Source organism: Hyaena hyaena, unplaced genomic scaffold, assembly GCF_003009895.1.
Source record: "Hyaena hyaena isolate Hyena2069 unplaced genomic scaffold, ASM300989v1 scaffold_1, whole genome shotgun sequence".
Taxonomy (NCBI): Eukaryota; Metazoa; Chordata; class Mammalia; order Carnivora; family Hyaenidae; genus Hyaena; species Hyaena hyaena.
Genome location: NW_024080633.1, coordinates 8,063,498 through 8,085,843, shown reverse-complemented (window position 1 = coordinate 8,085,843; position 22,346 = coordinate 8,063,498). Strand labels below are relative to the sequence as shown.

The window sequence follows — 22,346 nt, the reverse complement described above, 5'->3', positions numbered from 1 at the left end:
GGGTCTCCTCAGCTAGCACTGCCTAAGGGAAGACGAGGACGGAAACACCCAGAACACACTGGCACCTAAAACTAAGAACTGCTCGTGGCAACAACCAGTAAATGTTACTTAATGCAACCTAATGCCATATTCACAGATAGAACAGCATTACCATCAAAAAGATCAATTGCTCTCAAATCTGTGAATTCAATGCAACCGGAAATTCGAATAGGAATTTTCTGGGTGGCACAAACAAGGCCATCCTGAAACCCACGGGGGAACCCCAAGGGCCCAGAACAGTGGGGCTGTCCCAGAAGGGGGCGCCTCCGGAAGCGGCCGGGAGGAGGCCGCCACCCACCAAGAAGGTGCAGGTGAGAAAGGTGAAGTTAGAGAAATGAATTCTAGGCAGAAGAAAAGCAAACCTTGAATTTAAGAAAACGGAGAGAGAATGCGCACATCCTTGGGGCAGGGAACGATTCCCAGACAAGGCGCCAACCCAGGGAAGACGACACACTTTGCTCCATCAGACTAAAAAACGCTCCATGTTGGTTCTGGGTCCCGGACTCTGCCAGCCGCGGCTGGCACTGCCCCAGGATCAAGGCACTGCGGCCTTGGAGGTCACGGAGGCCTCTTGAAACCGAGGAGCAGAGGAAGGCGGTGTGCCAGAGGCAAAGGACAGTGCCCAAGCCTCGTGACCCCCACCCACTGCCCCACGAGGGCGACGAGCCACCCGGCAGCCTTGAGGCACTCAAGGGGGAGGCGGGCCTGGCTATTGGGGGCTTAGCTAAGTTAACACACCTTCTGCTTTTCAGACCCCATGTGTGGCCACAGTCAGGACCAACGGGGTATTTCCAAGTATGGTGGCCGAGAGCATGGCCCAGGTGTGGGCAGTCACGCTGGGTGGGGACAGGGGCCCCGGGGCTAGAAGCTGGGGCACCTGCCTGACGACAGTGCTGGACCCGGGCTGAGTGGCTGAGGACAATCCCCGAGGGCCAGGGCCACGGCGCAGAAGCCGTCCCCAGGGCTGGCAGTGAGGTTCCACGGGGACAGGTCCGTCTAGTCGGTGTCCTTTCGCCTCCCCGATCATACCTTCTAGGTGTTCCTGATAAGCTTCAAAAATTGCCTCAATCCCTTGCCACTTGCGCCTGGGGGGCTCGTCATCATCGTGCTCCCTGTCATCGTCGTCGTCCCCCTCCGAGTCCTGGTCTGTCTCCTGCGGAAGGGGGCCCTTCCTCGCGGCGGGGGCCTCCTGCTGCCCGTTGTGCGGGGGTGCGGCCAGCCGGCCGGATGACTGCAGCTCGGGAATGTGGTAGTGGATGGCTGTGTCCACTTTGTGGTTCTGCTCCGCAGCCAGCGCGGCCACGTTCCCTGCGGGGAGAGCACGGGCAGGTCACAGGCCTGCAGGGGGCACGGGTGCCCGTCAGAGATCCACGGTGGTGCCCAAAGGCAAGGTCGCAGAGCCGCAAAGCCCGCGGCAGTCCCGACGGGTGCGCCATCTTGGCCATGCCCATCCCCAGGCGTCAGTGTCCTGTGCTCAGAAACGGGGCCTGACCTGGGTCTCCAGCCGGCTCTTTCGGGAAGCAGGGGTCCTGTGGTCCCCTCAAGCACATCCGGTGTTAGCTGCTCTGGGGACCTGTTTATACAAGGTGTGCCCTGCCTCAAAGCATGGTCCCGGAACGGGGGGCATGTCCTAATGCATACACACTGCCTCTGGTGTAGACGGCAGCCTCTGCTGCTGTTTCAGACACGCTCAATGGACTTGTAGGGCTCAAACTGGCACAAATCGGGTGGCTTTAAAATCCTGAGAAAATGGGGCTCCTGGGTGGCTCAGTCAGCTAAGTGACTTGATTTTGGCTCAGGTCCTGAGCTCCCCGTTTGGGAGGTCGAGACGCACACGGGGCTCTGCACTGCTTAGGAGTCTCTCTGCCCCTCCCCTGCTTGTGCCTTCTCTTTTTCTTAAAATAAATAAACTTTAAAGAAAAAAACTGAGTAAGTGGTTGAGTATAACATCAAGAAAAGGGCCGATGTAAAACAAGGCAGAAAAAGGGTGTCCCGCGGCCGCAGAAGAGCATCTGGGACGGTGGACGGGGATGGGGCATTTACACTGTCCTCGAAAAGGAGAATTCTTCCAAGCAAGCTCATGACAAACGTCCCGGAAAGCACTCCCAATCGTCGCAATGAAAACCACCATCCTTTGCCCTTTGGTTACTGTTTCATCTCCGACGATGGCGGGAACTCACCTGACGGATGCTGACGCAGCAGCTGTCCAGCTTCCAGAGTGACAGGGACAGGCTCTGGCCTAATAACCCAATTAGTTTTTCCCGGCTCTGGGGGCACACAGAAACTGCTCTTCTACTCCGTCGTGACTGAATCACCGGGGACTCCTCCCTAATCGCTTTCAACCTCTGATTCGGTGAGAACGAGCCTGGGGACCCCCGTTCTCCCACCTTCGGGGACTCGGGCCACAATGTCTGCGGGGAGGGGGCGTGGGGGCTCCTGTGTTAGTGCTCTGCGGGGTCTCTGGAGCAAACACCTGCCAGGGGTAGTGCCCGAAGGACGCGGAGATTTCCAGGCGCATCTGTGGGAATGCCGGGAAGTCCCCTCCCCGGCCTCAGCGACAGGAAGTGCTTCGAGCTCTGAGGGCCTCACTCGCTAAGTCTTCCCAGAGTGTGGGCGGCAGGCCGGGCCACCCGGCGCCACCTGGGCTCCCGCCGGCAGTGAATTCTCAGCAACCCCTCAGGTGCCCCGTGCGCACTCAAGTTCAAGGGGCGAGTGTCCACCGGCCTCCACAGGGACGCGGGCCCGGCAGCCTCCTTACCTTTATGCTTCTGTAGCGCCTTCTGCGTGGACTGCAGCACAGACTCATGGAACTGATGTGCGAACTCCTCGGCCATGAAGGGTTCCCACGGCTTGCTCTTCCCGTTGATGCTGTGGGACAGCGGCACGGGGACGTCCTTGGGTGCGGGGCCCCGGATGTAATGGAGCATGCTCACGCTCTTCTTGCCCCCGGGGGCCTCGCTCAGCCTGGCCTTCTCGCCGCCGGCAGGGGCTGGCTCCTGGGGCCGGAGCTGCTCCAGCCTTCCGGGCTCCGTGGCCTTCGGCACGTCAGCCAGGGTAGCAGGGACACCCGCAGGCTTGTCTGGATCCAGAGAGGCTGGCTGCGTGGCTGGTTCTTATAGAGACAGAAAGCGAGGGACACGTTAAGTGCGCCAAGCAGACAGGCCAACCCTGACCTCTAGAGCTTACATTTAATAAAGCCCTAGCACAAAGGACAGAGACTTGGTGGGGGGGGGGGGCGCGTGTGATTAAATATCAGTGAGCTCGTGTGGTCAGAAGGTGGGGCTGTGTTCGGCGGCAGGTCCATCCTTGAGAGAAGCCCCAGGAAGGCATCTGAGAAGAAAGAGAATCTGAGGGAAGAAGCAAGTCGCTTCAGGTCACCCAACAGGTAGAAGTGACGAGGCCCAAGCCGACAAGAAAGACCATGTCAGGATTCGAGAGCAGGCCCGGAGCGTGAAGGTTTCCTGCTCCACTCGGCAGCGCAGCGAGGTTCAACCAAAGCCACGAGAGCGGGGGAGAGAGACAGAGGTGTGAAAGCAGGTGTCGGGGAGGCCTGCGGGGCAGAACAAGCGTGACACAGACGTGGAAGAAGAGCACACACGCGGGGCCGGCAGGGCCGAAAACACGTGGCCCGGGCAGCGGGCGGCCGTGACCCGCACTGAACCGCTGCACACGGCCCTGCAGAAGCCCAGACCCGCCCCCCCGGGCTCCCAGCCCCGACTCCTGCTCTCCTGCTCCATCCAGAGAACAGCCTATTCAATAGTGCAGGAAGCTTGTGTGAGAGAAAGAGAGAGAGAGACGGAGAGAAATGCTGCTTCCAGGAGGGAAAGACTGGCGATGAAGACGACCCTGTGCGGCCGCCTCTGACCTCGGGCAGCCCGTGGGACAGTCCCAGGCGGGGGCGGGAGGGGCGTCCTTCCTGCCCTGGGCCTTACCGCTCAGGGCGATGACAGGACTGTCCCTCGGAGAGTTCCTGAGTGGGTCTGCCACTGCCGCGGACAGTGCCTTCTGCTTCATGGCACGGAGCATCTCAACAAGTTTCTCTTTGTCTATGGGAAAAGCAGCCCGAGGTTAACAACGCAGTGGGCGCACTCCCGAGGGGGGGCGGGCCTCCAGCCCAGGCCGCGCCGGCACGCGCACGTCCTCCAAACCAGGAACAAAGCAGGCGCCGAGGGATGGGCTGTGCTCAAGGAAAGAAACCTTCAGTTTAGGGTGAGCCCGGATTCCGCTCAGCCTCTAGACAGAGCATCAGAGATGTAGTCCAAAGATCGCGGTGTGTGCGGCTGGAAAACAACGGGCTCCTGTGATCTGAGGGGACCTCCGAGGACGTATTCTCATTTAAAAGACAAAAAGAAAGCCCCCAGGAGCCACCCAGCCCCTCCAGAAGTACGTCCTCCGGGGCGCGTCCTCCACCCCGCCTGCTGTGGGCGCGTGGATGCGAGTCCCAGGACGGTGCCAGGGCCTGGGACGCCGGTTTCTGCGAGTTCCCAGCGCAGGGGCGGCTGTCACCAACCAAGTGAGGTGGCTGCACCACCGGTGGCTTCCTTTAGGAATGAGGTCAGGCAAAAAGACGCTTTTTACAAACAGAACCGTGGCCATTCCCGGGGACCCCGGGGACTGTCCTGGCGCCCACCACAGCCGCCGCCGCCGCCTCTTTCAGGGAAACAAGGACCCCGGTTTACTGGTTAAGAACGCAAAGGAAACCATGGCACGCCAGCAGCGACGTGGACGCTGACTACGTGAGCGGTAAGCCCGTCCGCTCTCCTTCCGACTTCTTTCCAGACAGAAGTGACTGCCCGGTGTCAGCGAGGAGGGCTTGGAAGTCAGCACACGCGCTCTCCAAACCGGCCAGGTTCTCAGCTGAACCCACATCCTGGCGCTAAGTAAGCGAGCGTGTGGGGCAGACTGGGGAAGGGGCTGCTGGAAAGCGTTCAGACCCCACACCCCTGCTGCACTACAGAGGCCGGCCCAAAGAGTCACAGATGGGTGGTTGGAAGGATCTGGAAGCATCTTCCAGGGCAGACTGTCTGAAAGCAGCGTGTGCTGGTTCCGCCGGGTGGCCACAGACCACCCCGAGCCCTCTATGGTTGGAATGCAAAGACCGCACCCCCCATGGTCACCCACCAAGAGGAAGAGCCCACTGTGCAGGAAGGCGCACCTCCACCTGTGCCCGGGGGTGGGGGGTCGCCCCACCTGCCGTCCCAGGTGCTAGGAGGTCTGACAAGTGACAAGAGTGGCTTGACTCTAAGTCAAGCTCACAGTGGACTTGTACATTCAGCCTGCCCCTCTCCCCCCACCCGAAGCCTTCAGTTCCACCCAGGACGTGACATAAGCAAATGTGCTTTGATCGGGGCCATCTGTGTCTGGGATGGAGAAGCCGCATGCTGAACAGACACCGGGGCAGGCGTGTGAGAGCGGAGCGGCTGCCTCCTCGGTGGCAGAGGGAGCCGAGAGAGCCCCAGGACCCCAGGGTTTTCAGATTCCACCAGGAGCACAGGTGTGGGGCACCCCCCCAGGACCCCAGAGCCCCCGCTTCTCTGCAATGTTGGGCCGCCAGCGAGCCCCACCCCCACGAGGCCTGCGCCAGGTCGTACCTTTCCTCTTCTCGGCACTGACGTGAGTCAGGTTGAAGATGGTCAGGAACTTCTTCTTCTCCTCGAAGTTGGGGCTGTTGTTCATGTCGTCGGGGCTGTAGCGCGTGGACAGTGCCAGTCTCGGCGAGGGCGTCTGCCGCTTGCTCTGAACTGTCGGGGGCGACGGGCTCCTCTCCCTCAGCATCCGCCGCCGCTTCCTCCGCTTCTGGGTCAGCAGCTCCTCCTTCTGCTGTTGGGTGGTCAAGCCAAAAAGTTGCAAAAACTCTAGCTTCTAGATTGGGAAAGAAAACAAAGAAGTTTGAAAGCCCCGGCCGTGGCCTGCTTCCACCGTCCCAGGGGCCCCTCCTGGGGCCCGTGAAGCCCACGCGCAGGCCAGCTCGGCGCACAGAGGACGGCCCCAGTGGCTCGTCCGGACACCCGCTGCCGGCGGGAACAGGGTGCAGGCTGACCGGGACGGTGGGAGCACGGCCAAGGAGCAGGCACCGACGGGGGTCGCCGGCAGCCCGGCCCCCGGCCTGGCGGGGAGGGGGCCCCACGTACCTCGGAGGACGTGTCCAGCTTGAGCGGCGGCTGCTCGGCCACGCAGCGGAGGTGGGCCCTGACCTCCTCTTCGTCGCTCTCGTCGTACGAGTCGTCCAGGTCGTAGTAGTATCCTGGCGGCGAGAGTGGGTTTATTCAGCTGTGCCAGGGGCCCCGGGGCTCGGGGGAAGGGGCGCACAGACGCTCCCATCGGACGGAGCCCCGCCGGCCCCTCTGCGCACCCCGAACCCCAGACTCCTTGCACCCCAGGTGTAAACGTGCATTAACCCTGGTCCTAGGACCTCAGGACTTCGGGGCTGGGCAGGGGGAGATGCCGGAGGCAGGCGCGCTTGGATCCCAAGTGACCAGGCTGAAGTGGCCTGAGTGAACCCCTCTGCAGGCCTGGGGCTGTGTCCTTGGCAACCCAAGGCCACTTGTGCCCACCGAGTCCCTCCTGCCATCTGGGTCCACTACCCAGGAGGGAACAGGCTCATTCAAGTCTCCGCCTAAGGCTCGGAGCCCGCACATGCAGAGAGCAGGGAGCCCGCACATGCAGAGAGCAGTACCCCTGCACCCCGGGGCGCCAGGGTGCCCCCTCCTCCTCCCACACAAGGCAAGTGGTGGAGAAAAATACTCCTTGGGCTCTAAGCTTAGCCTAGATCAGCAAGCCAGGAAGACTTGGCCTTGGCCCCAGCTTCTGGCTAAGAGGCTGAGTTCAACAGCACCAGGTTCTGGCAGGAGAAAAGCAACTGGTCCAGAGCAGCCCGACCCCTCCCGGTCCGACGGGACCGCGGTGCAGGTGGGGGGACCGCTGCTCTCTCCCTGGGCCTGCTGGCTGCGCCCCCACCCCTGCAGGAGCACGAAGAGGAGGGGCCAGACTCCTGCCCCCCCCCCCCCCCCCCGCCCCGGGCCCAGGTCTGCTCTGCTCTCCCAACAGCCTCCTCCCTCCCGTTACGCTGCACTATCGATATTTACAACTGCCTCATTAGCCTCTGTTCATCACTGATGAACCACGCGCGTCCGTGGAACCGTCTTTCATTTGGCATTCTGGGGACCGTGTGCGCTGTGGCGGCGCCCGCAGGGCCCCTGGCCACTGTCCCGGGCAGAGGGGGCGGGAACGGGGGCGGGGGCGGCCGGCTCGACCGCCCGCGCTGCCAGGAGCTCGGGCCCCGGGGACACACCTTTCTCCCGGGCTTCTCGCCGCCTGCGCTCCTCCAGGTCCAGCTTGCTGACCAGCTTCCGGCGCTGCTGCAGGAACTCGTCGTAGACGTAGGCGGGGTCGGGGCCGCGGGGGGCCGTGGGCCGGTAGGGCGAGCCCGGCTTCAGCGGCCCGGCGAGCTCGCCGAAGGGCGCCGGCTGGGGGAGGGCGGCCCGCTGCTGGCCCAGGAGGGTCTGCGTGGACTTCTCGAGCTCGGCCAGGAAGGGCCCAGGCCCGTGGGGGTAGGCCTGCGGCTCCAGGCTTCCTGCGTCCCGCGGGGGCGGCGGGTACTTGTCCAGGGGGGCGGCCTCTCGCTTCCGGGGCCCCTCCTCCGCCTTCTCCGCGCAGTAGACCCGCTCCACCTTCACCAGCGGGACGGCCGCCGGGCGGCTGGGCTCGAACGGGGCGGGGTGGCTGTGCAGAGGGTGGCTCTCGGGGGCCCGCCGCGTCTCCAGAGTGCTGTCCATCAGGGACACGGGGTTCCAGAGGCCCGTGGGCACAGAGTGGTGCTGGGGCTTGGGCGAGATGAGGGGCGGGGGCCCGCCAAAGTGCTGCGGGGGGTCTCGGCCGCCCGGCTCCGGACGGTTGGGTCCTGGCCTAGGGAGCGAGTGGGGGCAGGCCGTCAGTCGTGGCGGCGGCCACCCCCAGGCTGCCCACCCGGCTACGAGAGGCGGCTTGAGGTGGCCCGGACGGGAACTCCCCCGAGAGCCCCTTCCAGGCCAGTGGCCTGTGGGCTCCCCTCCTCCGCACGGCTAAGCCAGGTCTCCGGTGGGCCTGCTCTGAGAGGGCACGGAGGCTCAAAGCCAGACGCTGTGGCTGAGGACACAGATGCTCTCAGCCACACCTGCTTCCTCTCCCGTTTCTCACTGGCAACCTGGCTTATTCTGTTCCACCTCCTTCTGTAACTCCATAGGGAGAGCCCCTCGTCTTTGTTTTCCACAGGGAGTCCCATCACGGAGAGGATGACAAGGTTCCGCCGCTGCGCCACCAGCATGGTCTGTCACCGGCACCCACCGCCAGAGGCGCCAGGTGTCTGCCCAGCCCGGGGGGGGGGGGTAGATCAGCTTCAGGGGAGACCTTCACAGCCAGTGCGGTCTGTGCTGTCGCTTAGCCCCAGGGCCGCCCAGCAGCAGGGCGGCAACCCCACGTGGCCCAGAGCGGCTGCCACACCCACTGGGGGCTCACAGAGCCCGGCCACGGGCCCAGATGGGACCTGGAGGGGACCTTCCATCAGCTGAGACGCTCTGCCTCTGCCCTAGCAGGGCCCCCGGACTCTGGCCAAGGAGTGAGGACGTTTAACCACGTCCCCACCACGTTACTCCCAAACTCAGGCTGGAAAACAACCCCAACGCCACGGCACCCCTGATCCGCCGACAAAAGGGAACCGCATCAAGAAGCCGTGTGTCCTTAAGTAAACAAGCCAAGGAGTAACACCCGTCAGTGGAATAAGTATTTCATGTGCCAGAGCCGAGTGCTGAATGCTTTTCAACTCGGAACACAAGGGCCCTTCAGAAGTCAAGTTCACATCGCTGTAAGGCCGAGTGAGGCGCTAGCTGCTATGGACCATGGAGGCCAGGAGGCCCGCACGGGGCTGCTAGGTCCTGAGGCCGAGGGGGGCTCATGGGGGCCTCGGGCAGAGGAAGACCCCTGTGGGGCTCCGAACACCCGATTTCATCAGGAGGTGCCGAGGTGCGCTGGCTGTTCTCCAGGCCCCTGGGTATGAGGAGACTCAGAGACCTGGCCTCTGTGGGGCCTCAGACAAGCAGAGGGAACCCTCGCTGCAGCCCTGGGAGGCAGCCCTGGCTGTCGGCTGCAGGGACACTCAGCCGCGGTGGGAGGCCCCGCCATCATGAACCCCAGCGGCCGACCACCCCAGCCCAGTGGAGCCGCCCCTACTCAACAGTGGACGCCCTGGGCCGTCGCCCAGGCCAGCAGCGCCCAGGGCCCGGTGGGCTGCAAGCTCAAGGGAAGAGAGAAGAAGCGGGTGAACGTTGAAAGAGCCTCTGACCCCGACAGCGTCCCAGGCACCGAGAGCCGGCGAACACTCCACAAACCTTCCCACCCGGCCTCTGCACCTCTGAGGACACGGCGTCTAGTATCCCGTGGGCCTGAGACATGGCCAGGCCCTCTCCCCCAACTCTGGCTGATGAGGGGGACGAAGGCGGGATAGGAGACACTAGGTGACAGCCAGGCCAGCAGGGGGCGTGGGGGCTCGGGGCGCAGCTGTGAGTGTAAGACGGGGCTCAGCTCACAAGGCAAGTGTCACCAGCTGGGGGACCCAGAGACGGCCTCCCAGGGAGTCCCGGAATGGGGCTGGCAAACGGATATCAATTATTGCAGTAGCAACAAACTTAATTTCTTATTGAAATAAAAATTAAACCCAGTCCCTGTTCTCATTAGAAAAAAAAAAAAAGGTCTGGGCTTGAAAGCAGAGGAAGATGGAAAAAACGGGTGTAATTATCAATCAAAGCTTCTCACGCCCCCCCCCCGCCCCCCCCCCCCCCGGCGCCACTACTGTCCCTGCAGGGACGCAGCCAGGCTGTGTGGGGAGGCCTGGCTCTGGTTGGCCCCATTTCTCGGGGACCCCCCCCCCCCCCCCCCCCGCGCTGCCTTTCCCTGCTCAGAGTCTCCGCCTCCTCGCGGGGTCAGAGGGCGACCGGGCAACAGCAGGCGCCCAATCAGTGCCCGCTGGCTACGAGCAGACGCAAGTGTGAAGACCCCCCACCCCCCTTCCCTCCGGAGAGCCCACCTGGCGCTGTCGGGCCTGTGCTCCGTGTCCGCGGGCGCCGGGGGGCGGCCCATGTCCAGGTGCTGCTCCAGCACTTGCTGCCGGAACTCGGACACCTGGGTCTGCCGGTCTTCCTTCTCCTGGCGCAGCCGCCGCTGCCGCGCCAGCCACTTCTCCTCCTCGTTGGTGCGCTGGATGAGCAGGGCCGTGGCCGCGCTGCTGCCCGGCAGCGAGAAGATGCTGTGGTTGGACAGGAGGCCGGGCACCGTGTGGTGGGGGGCGGGCGTCGGGTGCAAGGGGTGCTGCACAGGCTTCGGGGCCTGCAGACCCGCCTCCTTCAGCTTCTCTGTGGGGGAGAGAGGCCATGAGGGCAGGAGCGCGGCACCCAGGCCCGGCCCCGGCCTCCCCCCCCCCCCACTCTCCTGCTGCCCGTGCAGGAAGACGCCCCCCACCCCCAGCCCGGGGCGCTCAGTGGCGGGCGCGGCTCTGGAGCCGACCCGCCAGGTGCCGGAGCGAGCAGGCCGAATTCTCCACCACCCCGCGGCCAGCTGGTCACCGGCCCGGATTACAAGTCTGATCGCACGCACTCGCGCGGAAACGAAGTACGTTCAGGACGAAGGTTCAAAGAGCCCCCAAACCCATCCATCACCTCCTCCCGCTGTCGCTGCACTTCTGCTGCTGCGCGTCCCCAGGACCCGTGAGCATCCCTCCCGCCCCCGCCGCCTCGCGCTGGCGGCCGGGGAGGGTCCCCGCGGGGCCAGGGTACCTGCGCGCGTCGGCGTCAGCTGCTCCGAGGGCTTGGCCCGCTCCTCGGCCGCGTGGCTCCGCAGCCCGTGCAGCTCGGCCGCGGGCAGGAAGGCCGGCTCCAGCGCCTTGGCCGCCAGCAGCTCCTTCTCGCGGGCCCGCTGCTCCCGCTGCCGCTCCAGCTCGCGCTCCTTCTCGCGCTCCCGCTCCAGCTCCTTCTCGCGCTCGCGCTCGCGCTCCTTCTCGCGCTCGCGCTCAGCTTCCCGCTCGCGCTCGCGCCTCAGCTCCTCATCCAGCTGTAGCCTGCAGGCGCGCGGGAGGAGGGGGTGACAGCCGCCGGGCGCGGGCCCGCAGGGGACCAGACGCGGGCCACACCGCAACCGCAGGGGTGCAGGGGCCCGGGCCACCAGCCAGGAGGCCCTGCCGCTGGCAGGGCGGCGAGCGCGGGGGGCACGCGGCTTACCTCTCGGCGCTGAGGCTGGACATTCGCTCCGAGTGCAGCGCCGCCAGGGACGAGTGGGAGAGCTCGGGGGGGTAGCGGACCCCGGAGAGGTGGAGGTGCATGGCCGACGGGTGCAGGGGGGGCAGGGAGCCGGGCGTGGGGATGGGGTAGAAGGGGGACCGCAGGGCTGAGAGGCAGTAGGAGTCGTCCATCCTGCGCAGGGAAGACGGGCCGCCAGTGAGAACCAGAGAGGAACTAAACTCCGGCCCCATGAGCAGGGGCGCCCGGGGCACGTGGGGGGGCGAGCGCGGCGGACGGGGCAGGCCGGCCGCCAGCCTCCACCAAGACCCTGCAGACAGAGGCCATGGCCACGGTCACCCCCGAAGTCCCCGCCCGAGGGGCCACTGGGCAGCCGCAGCTGGAGGTCCGTGAGCAGCAGCCTACTTCCCGTAGCTCCGCGGCTAGGATGCGGGAAGCCCCCGCACGGAGCAGACGCGGGGCACACCGCCCCTGGGGCTTCCCCGTCACGCAGCAAAGAGGCCCCTCGTCCACGCGATGCCGCGTGCTGTGCCGCCAGTGAAACAGGGAGCAGGTGGGGAACCGGCGGCACAGGCAATGGGGGGGGCCCCCCACCAGGAGCAAACCCCTGACAGCTAACTTGGAAGGTTCGGGGGCTACTCTGAGACGCAGAGCCTGGTCCCAGGACACGAGGGCGCGTGGGGGGACGGCCCCGGATGACTCGGTGGGGTGCCTCACCTGAAGGCTGGGTGGGGGAAGGGGTGCGGGGCCAGGTAGCTGGGGTGGTAGTAGGCGGCGGCCGCGGCGGCGGCGTCCAGGCCGAGGGGAGGCAGGGAGGACACGCGGAGGTCCTCGGTGGTGTGGTAGGGCCGGAAGCCCCTCAGGTAGTCCTCGGTCACGGTGCTGGGGGGCACCACGTGGTGCACGGGCCGCTGCAGGCTGCGGGCAGGGACAGGGACGGGCGGGTGAGGGAGGGACGGCGAGAGCTCGGCTCCCGCTCCGGGCTGGGAAATGGGTTTGGCTCCCACAGCCGGGAGGCACCCCGGGGTCCCAAGAGCCCAGGGCTCAGCCACCGTCCGGCGGCACCCCACACCGCGGGGGCCTCCGGAATCCAGACCCCAAGCGGCCCCGGCCCCCGGTCTGCACTTACTTGAGCGGTGGGAAGCGGGAGTCCTGCACCACAGAGCTGGGGGAGATGCCGAAAGGGTAGGGGGTGCTGAGCAGGTGGGAGGGGATGGCGGGGCCCCCCGCCTTCTCCTGGGGCAGTGGGGGCTCCACGATGAGGCGCTCCCGACCGCTGCTGCTGCCCCGAGAGGCGGCGTCCTGCTGGGGGACAGAGCAGGAGTCAGGCGGGGGCGCGGGGCCAGACCGCGAGGCTCTGGTTTGGGCGCCCGCTCAGGGACGCGTCTTCCCGGAAGGTCTCTACCCAAACCTGCCGCGCACGCAGGGGCAGCACGGTGAGAAGAGAGGACACAGGTTCGAACGCCGGGCAGGGCTGGACTGGAACCTGTCTGACTGTGGGGGTCATGAGAGCAGGGGCCCCCGCTGCCCATGTGCCCGTGCCCTCCCAGCACCGCCTCCCACCGGGTCACGCCGGCTCCACACCCAGACATGGGGAGTCACAGGACGTCCCAGCGGCCCCAGGAAGCGAGCTCTGCTCTGCAGCAGGGAGCACAGAGAGGCCGGAGCCCCCGCTCGCTCATCGCCACACACGCGCAGGCCGCCCCCGGGGCCGGAGCACCAGCTGTGCCGCCAGCTGCCAGCATGCACCAGACACACCTCGGGCCCCTGGTGCCCACAGAGACGCTGGCACTGCCCCCGGGCTGAACACGCCTGTCTAACCCCCCTGCCGCCCCATGGGGTGTCCCTGGCACCAGGCACGGTAGGCAGCCGCTCAGATCTCTCCGGGGACAGCTTAGCACACGCTGGTGGGGGCTGGGGGCAACTCCTGGACACTGAGACCGGGGGCCCGGGGGTGAGGCTGACCCTGGGAAACCAGGGAAACCAGAGAGGGGCTTCCTCAAGGCAGGGAGGGAGGAGGAAGGGGAGGCCCCGACCGAGACCTAGGGCAGGGCGTGCCGTGCCAGCTGAGGAGGGACGCGCCGCACGCCTGACCACTGGACAGTCCAGCCCCAAGAGCGCACGCCATCCATGGTACTGGCTGCTCTCGCCATTTACGCGGCCAGTGGGGAGTCGCGCAGCGAGGCTCAGAGTGTGTTCGTGGCGGCCTCCATCGCTGGGACGGCCCTTCTCACCCCCGCTCCCCTGAGCCACGAGAGCTTCTCGGCCAGGCCCTCCCCCAGGCATCAGGTCTGACTGCTCGGATCCGCAGACGGCCCACCAGGGCCGGGAGAAAGCAGGCGGCGGTCATGGGGGTCAAGCCCAGGCCCATCAACCCCCAAAGCATGAGTTTCCACTGAGCCACAAATCACCAAGTGCCCTGAAAACAAGGGGGAACCACAGCCCTTCGATGGTCTCCTCAATGAGCGGGCAGGCCGAGCGACCTGTCCAGGAGTGACCGCTGGGCAGCCAGAGGCTGAGCCCCATCCCCCGGGGACATGCACCAGCTCCCTAGACCACCAGGCGCACATCCTCTGGCACGTTCGGGGGGTGGGTGCCAGCAGAGCCCCACGTTCATCTCCGCGGCTGTGCCCTCTGACCCCAGCAGCTGCCACGGGCCAGGCAAGGACGTCAGGCACGTCTACCAAGCATGCCCGGTGCCAGGCCGCTGTCGCGCCCTCCCTGGTCTTCCAGAAGACACATCGGCGATAATTAATTGAAGGAGACAAGCCGCTGATTGGAATTTTTAATGAGCGGCAACATCTGCTCCTTCCCTCGCGCCGGGAGGGCCCTCCGCTCACCGCGGGGTCCTTGCAGGTTGGTGAACTCGCCTCGCCCTTCCCCAAAGGGGGGGTCACAGGGCAAGTATCAAGGTGAAGGTGGGGGGGAGACACACGCACCCACCCCGACACCTAAGGTCACAGCCAGCAGCCCAGAACTCCCACTCCCGTTTTCCAGAGACTCCTGTACAAGGGACCGCACCTTGGGCTGTCCCTTGGCCTTACTGAAGACGGCTCCTGTCTGCTTCCGGGAGACCCCAGATGAGACCCATAACCGCCCTATGCCTTGGTTTCCCCATCTGTCAAGCGTACCAATTACCGCGCCAGCTCCTAGCACACCAGGGACACTCAGAAACGAAGCGCGGTGATGTAGCGGCATGTCGCCCGCCCACGCCGGCGTCCCCGGGGCTGCTCCCAGGTCAGGGCTTGCTGGGTCCGCCCACATGCCCGCCACCGGTGCGGGGCCGCCGCAGGCTGGGCTGGGCTGAACAGGAGGCGCCCTCCCCGGGAGCGAGCCCAGCGCGGAGGTGAAGGGGGACTCCAGGCAGCCTGGACGGTGCCCTCAGGCTGGCCGTGAGGGCATCGGCTCCCCCAAGACAACATCTGGGCAAGCTCGCCCCAAACCGGCTGTCCCCCCACCTCTACGTGCTTTGGGCACCACCCCCGGCATCAACAGCAGAGCCAGGGAGGGGGCTCCGAGCGCCCCGGCTCCGGCCGCCCCTTCTCCCCTCAGCGGGACAAAGCCCTGCTTGAAGGCGGTGGGGCCAGATGGCACCTTCCCGCCGGCTGAGGACAAACAAGGCGCTACAGACCCTGGGGGAGGGGCTGGCGGGCGCGCAGGGGGCGTAGCGGGTGGACCCGCGCGCCTTCCGTCTGGCTGGAGCCCAGCCAGGCTTGCCACAGGCACCTGGGGACGGGGGCGGCCCTCTGGGGTCATGCGGGGGCGGCCCAGGGCCCAGGGAGCAGCCCCCCAATCCGGGCCAGGCCACCGCGGGGCTCCCACCGCCGCCCTGGCAGACGGATGTGCGTCAGGGAGCATCTGGGGGCAGCTCTCGTTCCGAGCCGAGTCTGCGGGCACAGCCGGAGATGAAAAGACGCGAGGTGGCGGGCGGGAGGGGGGGAAACCCTTCATTCTCTGGTGATTAGAGAGAGGGTTCCAGGCAGACAGGCTCGACATGCCCTGTTAGCTTCAAAATGGACCATTTTTCATCTCAGCCGTCCTGTGCGGCTCCCACTACCTGGGAAACAGGGCCCCCGTGACCCGGCGACAGGCCCAGGGCCCTGCCCCCACACCTCCGCACCCCCATGTGCCAGGACTTTAGGAAGCGGCTCCCCCGCCCCCGCCCTCACGCCTCTCCCCGGCTCCCCTCCCCAGAAGGATTACATTCTCCACTGAGCCTTTGTGCGGAGCTGGCGAGCCATGTATCATCTGCTAATGCAGTTAGTTCCTTCCCGCCGCCCTCCCTGGTGGCATCAGTGTTTCATTAAGCGCCGCGGTGGTAAGTGGCTGGAGCAGATCGATCACGGCCCTTTCTTGGGGGTTACTAAATGTTCCGGAGGCAGTCAGGACCCATCCGAGGGGGCCCGCGGCACGGGTGCTGGAGGAGGGGAAGACGCGAGGCCCCCCAGCCTGGGCAGAGGGGGTGGGAAGGAAGCCCCTCTAGAGCAGGGGCAAGGGCGACGGTGCGGCCCGTGGCGGCTGTCACCAGCCAGTGCGCAGCCAGGGACAGGGCAGGACCCAGAAGCCACGCGGGGCCAAGTGAGGCGGGGAGGGGCAAGGAGTGGCGACTCTCTGAGCCCTGTGGTCAAGGTGGACCGCCAGGTGGCTGACGGCCTGAGGCAGAGCGCCCCTCCGGCAGCAGGGGCCCGGTGAGGACCCTCCCCGGCACAGCAGGACCACGGCAGCTCGGGGGGCTCCGAACCCCTCCGGCTGGAATCTGCCTGACACGCCCCCTCCGCCCCCCCTCCAAGACTGCACCACGGGACACGGGGGCCAAGCCAGGGCCACACCCAGCAGGGGACCAGCCCATAGCACTTCTAGAAATTCGGGAATCCTGGTTGGGTCCCTGGTGGGGCCTCACCGCAGGTCAGGGCCTGCCCAAGGGTCACCCCTTCTGTGGACAGAGGCTGGCTACTGCCCACCCCCAGAGCAGAGGAAAGACGGATGTACCAGATGACCAGGAGGTAGGGGTGGGGGCGGCTGGCGCCCACCTGGCTCCCTCGTTCCACTTTTCTTATGGTTTAGCTAGTATTTTTCTTTTTTGTGTGTTTATTTTTGAGAGAGAGAGGGAGGGAGACAGAGTGTGGGCAGGGGAGGGGCAGAGAGACAGGGAGACACAGAACCCGAAGCAGCTCCAGGCTCTGAGCTGTCAGCAGAGCCCCACGCGGGGCTCGAACCCATGAACCGTGAGATCATGACCGGAGCCGAAGTCAGACGCTTAACTGACTGAGCCCCCCAGGCGCCCCTTAATTAGTATTTCTAAGTACTGCCATCCCTCTGGGACTCAGCAGAAAGAGCCAGAAGTGTTCCCTCACACCCCCCCCACTCGCCGTGAGGCATACCCAGGTGCAGGTGGGGGGTCAGCCGGGGCGGGAACGGAGGAGGCTCCCAGGCCTCCCGCACTGGCAGGTCACCCGGCAACAGCTGCACCCAGGGGTACCCCCCGTGTGAGGCCTTCAAAGGTCAAGACAGGAAGGCGGGACACACGGAAACCGCGCCGGCCTTTGCCTACTTCCGGTCCGCGTCGGAGCGGCAGGTCGCAGCTACCGCCCGCCGAGTGCCGCGGGGTGCGAACACCAGGTGAAGCCCTTGGCGCGGGGCTCCCGCGGGGCTCCGGACTGAGCCATGTCCCCCCACATCCTCATGTTGGAGACGGGGCCTTGGAGAGGTAATTCAGTTAAAACGAGGTCATTCCCGTGGGCCCTGATCCAACACGACTGGTGTCACCGAAACAAAGGAGATGACAGACACACGGCGAGAGGCCGCGTGAGGCCGCGGGGTCTCGGACCCCCAGGTGGGGTGCTTGGTCATGGCGGCCTGAAGCCCTGGCGTTCTCTTCAAGCACATGGACCCTCGGGCGAGCGTCCTGTCACCCTCCAAGGAGGAGTCGGAGTCGGGCGCACGAGAGCAGAGCGAGTCGGGGCGAGAGGTCTCAATCCCAAGACGCGCTCCCCCTTCCCAGCAGCGGCCCTGGCCCCGCCCCCCCCCCCCCCCCCCGCCCCGCTCACCTGCCGGTTCTCACTCCTCCAGACGCCATTGACCGTCTTCGTTGGGGCGATGGTCACCACGGGGGGTGTGCTGGGCACACTGTGGCCCCCAGGGGGGACGATGATGGGGCCCATGGGCACACGCTTGGGCGTGCTGGCGGGAGAGCTGTGGTTGGTGGCTGGCGAGGACACGGGGGACGACTCGCTGCTCAGTGAAGAACCTGCCGGAGGACACGGGAGCCTGAGCGGGGGCCGCACGCACGGAGGGCTCCCGCTGCCCCAGCCCCGTGCGGCCTGCACACGGGCAGGGAACCCGCTTCCCCGGCCACCTCGGGCCACGCGCACGCCCTCCCCCCAGCCCCAGCCCCAGGCCGAAGGAGCCGCGAGCGCAGCAGAGTGCGCAGGCAGGGCCACCCCCTCGGACGCTGACGCAGACACGAGCCCCAGCGCAGCTCAGGGCCACGGGGCCACGTCTCATGTCAGGCAGGCAGGATGTGCGATGTCGGGGGCTGCCTTTTGAGCCCTGGGGCGGGGGGACCTGGTCAACACGCCTGCCAGACCGGACCCCCTTCCACAAGGCCAGAGCCAGGGCCCCCCAGGCTCATAACGGGCCCCTGAGCCCTCTGCTTGCAGGTAGAGGGGCAGCAGGGAAAGCCCTGGTGGCCAGCAAAGAGCAGGTCACAGGGGTGGATGGGGTGGGCGGCGGGGCCATCAGGGAGGAACACAGAGAAGCAGCTGAGGGACACTTATCTTTTCGTTTCTTAAATATCCACCGCAGCCTATTTTCAAGTTTTAAAAATCGAGCCCTAATTCACCATTGAAAGCGCGGAGGCTGGTGGTTTCCAGCACATTCGCTGGGCTGTGCAATCACCACTGCTTCCTAGTCCAGGTCACTGACATCACCCCAGAAAGAATCCTGCACCCCAGCATCACACCCACCCGATGCCCCCTGGAGGAGGGATGGAGTGGGCAGGGCCGGGAAGTGGGGGCAGAGTGTGAGCTGGGTGGTAACCGTGTTCAAGTGTGTCCTGCTCCCCAGGTCCCCGCCCCCAGCAGGCACCAGCCCTGACCTCCCTGTGACTCGGCACATCCTGGCCCTGGGGCCTCCAGTACTGTCTGGGGGTCCCCGAGATCCCCACCCAGGCTCAATGAAGTTTGCTGCACACACACGCGCCCGGCCTGCACGCTGAGGAGGAAGGAGACCCCCCTCAGGTGCCCACACAACGCCGGCTCGCACCGCCCAAGCCCCATCACAGACCACCGACGTGGACCCGAGGCACACGCCCGCAGCTGAAGCACGAACCGCGGCTGGGGCAGCGTGACGGCCCCGCACCGGGCGGGCCAGGGGCGCACGCTGGCCTCTGGTCGCAGGGGGTGGGACACCCGGGCTCGGGCAGCCCGGGGACGCCCCATCTTGCTCTTGGACTCAAAGGACAAACGCGGACAATTGCAGGGTTCAGATGGGCCCTTCTGTTTGCAGGAGCCCCACCTGTGTGGGGGGAGGGGCAGGGTCAGCAGAAGCCACCCGTTGCGGAGGGAGAATCCCACAGGTTTGCAGGCGTCCTGCTGGGTTTCACCCCAAACGGGCCTGTCCCCGGGGGACCCTCGCCTCCGCAGCAAGCGGCCTCGCTCACGCTACTGAATGGAACCTTCGTGTTCAAGGGGGGGCAGGGTGGCCTCTGGCTCTCGGGCGGCACTGTGGGGCCATCTATGGCCCTGACCTGCCCCAGAGGCCCTGACCAGCCGGGTGTGGCCTCAGCAGCAGAACCAGGAAGCAGAGCGGCTGGACGTGGCGGCACCGGTGACATCAAGACGGCCTTGCCCTAAGCAAGGTGCTTCCATCCAGGACTAGGCTTGTGCACAACATGGGTAACTGTACAAGGCGGCCCCACAGGGAGACACCCAGTCCCAACCCCAGAGCGGCCCGGCAGCACATTTTGCTCGGCAGTATTGGCAACAACACATAGGCCGGGTGTCCCTCACTCCCAGATCCCACCTGCGTGTGCCTGGCCAGGTGGGCAGTGAGGGGCTGCCTGAGGGCTGCTGGCCCTGAACGGTGACCCCGATCCCCCCAGATGAAGCAGCAACCACAGCCCACACTGCAAGAATTCTGCAACCCCAAGTCGGCCAGGCCACCCCCAGCTAGCCTGGTCAGATGTGAGACCACGAGATAGCGCGCGCTGGCCACCTTCCCTTCTCAGTGGGGACAGCCTCTGGGGTTGCCAAGCAAGCTACTGTCTGGCCAAGTCGGTGACCCCCCCCCCCGCCCCACGAAGCTGGTTTCAGGACCGCTGAGGGGGCAGGGGGGTGACCTGTGAGCTGAGCTGCCTGGCAAGGGACCTCCCTGAGGTTCTGAAATGGCCCTCGGGGGCTGGGGGGCTGGTGTCCGCGCTGACCAGCCGAGAGAGAGAGAGAGAGAGAGAGAGAGAGAGAGAGAGAATCCCAAGCAGGCTCGGCACCCAATGCGGGTCTCGATCTCACGAACTGAGAGATCATGACCTTGAGCTAAAATCAACAGTCACACGGATGCTTAACCGACTGAACCACCCAGGCGCCCCTTGGATTTCCTTTTTTTTTTTTTTTCTAACGAGAGAGAGAGAGAGAGAGAGAGAGAGAGAGAGAGAGCGCGCGCGCGCGNATTTTGTGTGTGTGTGTGTGTGTGTGAGAGAGAGAGAGAGAAAGAGAGAGAGAGAGAGAGAGAGAGAGAGAGAGAGCGCGCGCGCGCGCACATGAGTGAGCAGGGGCAGGGGAGGGGCAGAGGGAGAGGGAGAGATGCAGGGCTCTATCCCATGACCCTGGGATCATGACCTGAGCAGAAACCACGAGTCAGATGCTCAGCCCACTGAGCCGCCCAGGCGCCCCCGGGGCTATAATGGCTTTACGGACAGAATTCCCACAGCACAGGCCCCCCGTCTCAGGTGCACAATTCCTCAGTCCTCGGTGTATTCACGGCCGTGCCGCCATCACCCCAGAGGAGCCCTGTACCCTTTAGACCCCAGCCCCCAATCCCTGTCATCTCCAAGGACGTGCCTACTCTGGGCGGTTCCTGCAAACAGAGTCACGTGGTGTGGGACCTTCCCCGTTGGCTTTTCACTCAGCCAAGGGTTTTTCTTAAGGGTCGTCCACACCTCAGGGCTGAATCAGGACTCCGTTCCTCTGGCGACTTCCGCTCCACCATACGTGGAGACCTCTTTGGTCTGCGTGTGCCCACCCCTGGGCTCTGTGAGGCTGCTGTGTCTCCCTCTCTCGCAGCTCATCTCCCACTCAGCTCGTGGGGGCAGAGGGTGGACATTTGTACTCTGGACCCAAGCCAGAAGGAAAACACACGCCAGGAGGACCATCGGTCAAGGCAGAGGCCACGGAGAGCCTGGAGGAAAAGCGGGGGTCAAAGGCCAGACACCCCCTCCCCACGCCACGCCCTGCAAGCACCAGGCTTTGGGCTGCAGGCTGGCTCTCCTCCCTCAGACTACCCTCCTCGGAGGAGCCCCCGCCTCCCTGGATTAACCTCATTTCTCATCGCTAAAGGGGGAGGGGTGGGGGAGCCTGGGGGCCCAGGTGCACTTGGACCCAGAGGCCATTGACAATTAGCAGCTAATCCCACGGGGGTGGGGGGGGGGGGGGGTGAGGGCAGGCGTCACGCGCCAGCCAGAGCAGGCCATCGATCCCCGACCACGCACCCACAATTAGCGGGCAGCCACCCCGACTTGCTCCCGCGCTGCGGCAGGAGGCCATGACCGCCCTAATTAACCGGAGGCAGGCAGCGGGAGGCAGGCAGCGGGAGCCAGTCCGTGGGCACGTGCGGCCGGGGGGCGGGGGGACAGGAGGCAGTGCGCTGGGCGTCACCTCTGCCATCTGACTGAGAGGATTAGCGCTGAGGCCGCCGGGCACGTGTAATTAACAGCTGAGACCCCGGACTCAGGAGAGGAGAGTGGGGGTGAGGCCTGGAAACAAAACCACGACATCACGACAGCCATCGGTTCCGCCCGCCACACAGATGACGGCCCACCACCCACTAGAGGTCCAGGACACCGCGCACCCGGTCAAGTGTGGGGCCAGGCCGGCGCCCCATCACACTGCATGGGCCCGACCTGCACCCGGTTAGGTGCCACCTCGCTCCTGGTGACACAAGGGACATCTTCCTGAGACGGCCACTCCTGGAGGACAGATCCCGGCTTGGTGCGGCTTCCCCGGGCACCCGACAGAGCCCAGAGCAGCAACACCACGTGCCCGACATGCTCCACGGGGCCTGGACGGACCCTGGTGGCTTCCGAGCCCACCCTGCTCCCTCTGTCTCGCCAGGGTCCCCAGGCTGCCCGAGGAGACCCCACCTGGCACAGCCGAGTCCTGGGGCCGCAGCACAGGCTGCCCAGAGGAAGCTGCCTTCGACGGGGGCGTGGACAGGGGCGGAAGGTGGACAGGGTGGGCCGGGCACACAGGGGCAAGCGGTGAATCCCCGTCAGGCCGGACCCGAGGTGTCCCCAGGGCAGGGGGGAGGCGCATCACCGGGCGGCGGAGGACATGGCGTGGGGCCTCCATGGCGGAGGACATGGAGGGGAGCACACTGCCACACAGCTGCTCAGAGCCACCGCCTGGCAGCCACTGTCATGCTCAGGGACAGCAGGGCTCAGGCTCCCAGGCTTGGCCTCTGCAGGGGGCAGAGGGGAGGGGTCAGGGGGAGCACCCCCACCCCGACCAGGGCGGTCCTAAGGCAGGCGAGTAGCCGGCCGACACCAGTCAGTTTCCTGACCCACGGGACAGACTCACGCCCTCACAGTCACTCGGCAAGCACTCTGAGCACACAGGGCCACTGGGGATCCCGAGAAGCCCGGCGAGGCAGGCCTGAGACGAGGCTGGGACTCGGAGGGTCAGAGGTCAGTGGGGTCCTGGGCCTCCTGGGCTGGGGCCCATTCAAGGCTCAGACTTGAGCTTCAGATGACTGTGGAGGAGGGAGACAGTCTCTGTACAGAAGAGGCTCTGGTGTGGGGACAGGCAGGGAGGAGGCGGGGGGGACAGGCAGGGA

At 65.7% G+C, this 22,346-nt stretch overlaps 1 protein-coding gene across 7 annotated transcripts in view; it reads right to left on the bottom strand.

Moving 5' to 3' along the window:
• GSE1 (Gse1 coiled-coil protein) overlaps nucleotides 1-22,346 on the bottom strand; it is a 233,661-nt gene that overhangs the window by 2,454 nt on the left and 208,861 nt on the right. For 5 of the 7 annotated variants that reach the window (XM_039227418.1, XM_039227441.1, XM_039227447.1 and 2 more), the window contains 12 exons: nucleotides 17,348-17,547; nucleotides 12,430-12,605; nucleotides 12,018-12,218; nucleotides 11,283-11,474; nucleotides 10,842-11,122; nucleotides 10,097-10,421; nucleotides 7,331-7,944; nucleotides 6,171-6,283; nucleotides 5,631-5,901; nucleotides 3,972-4,085; nucleotides 2,798-3,151; nucleotides 1,069-1,347 (listed from right to left, as the gene is read on the bottom strand). In XM_039227418.1, coding sequence (XP_039083349.1) covers nucleotides 1,069-1,347; nucleotides 2,798-3,151; nucleotides 3,972-4,085; nucleotides 5,631-5,901; nucleotides 6,171-6,283; nucleotides 7,331-7,944; nucleotides 10,097-10,421; nucleotides 10,842-11,122; nucleotides 11,283-11,474; nucleotides 12,018-12,218; nucleotides 12,430-12,605; nucleotides 17,348-17,547 — 3,120 coding nt within the window. The remainder of the gene's footprint in view (nucleotides 1-1,068; nucleotides 1,348-2,797; nucleotides 3,152-3,971; nucleotides 4,086-5,630; nucleotides 5,902-6,170; nucleotides 6,284-7,330; nucleotides 7,945-10,096; nucleotides 10,422-10,841; nucleotides 11,123-11,282; nucleotides 11,475-12,017; nucleotides 12,219-12,429; nucleotides 12,606-17,347; nucleotides 17,548-22,346) is intronic. The other 2 variants (XM_039227433.1, XM_039227426.1) reach the window with 2 other exon arrangements.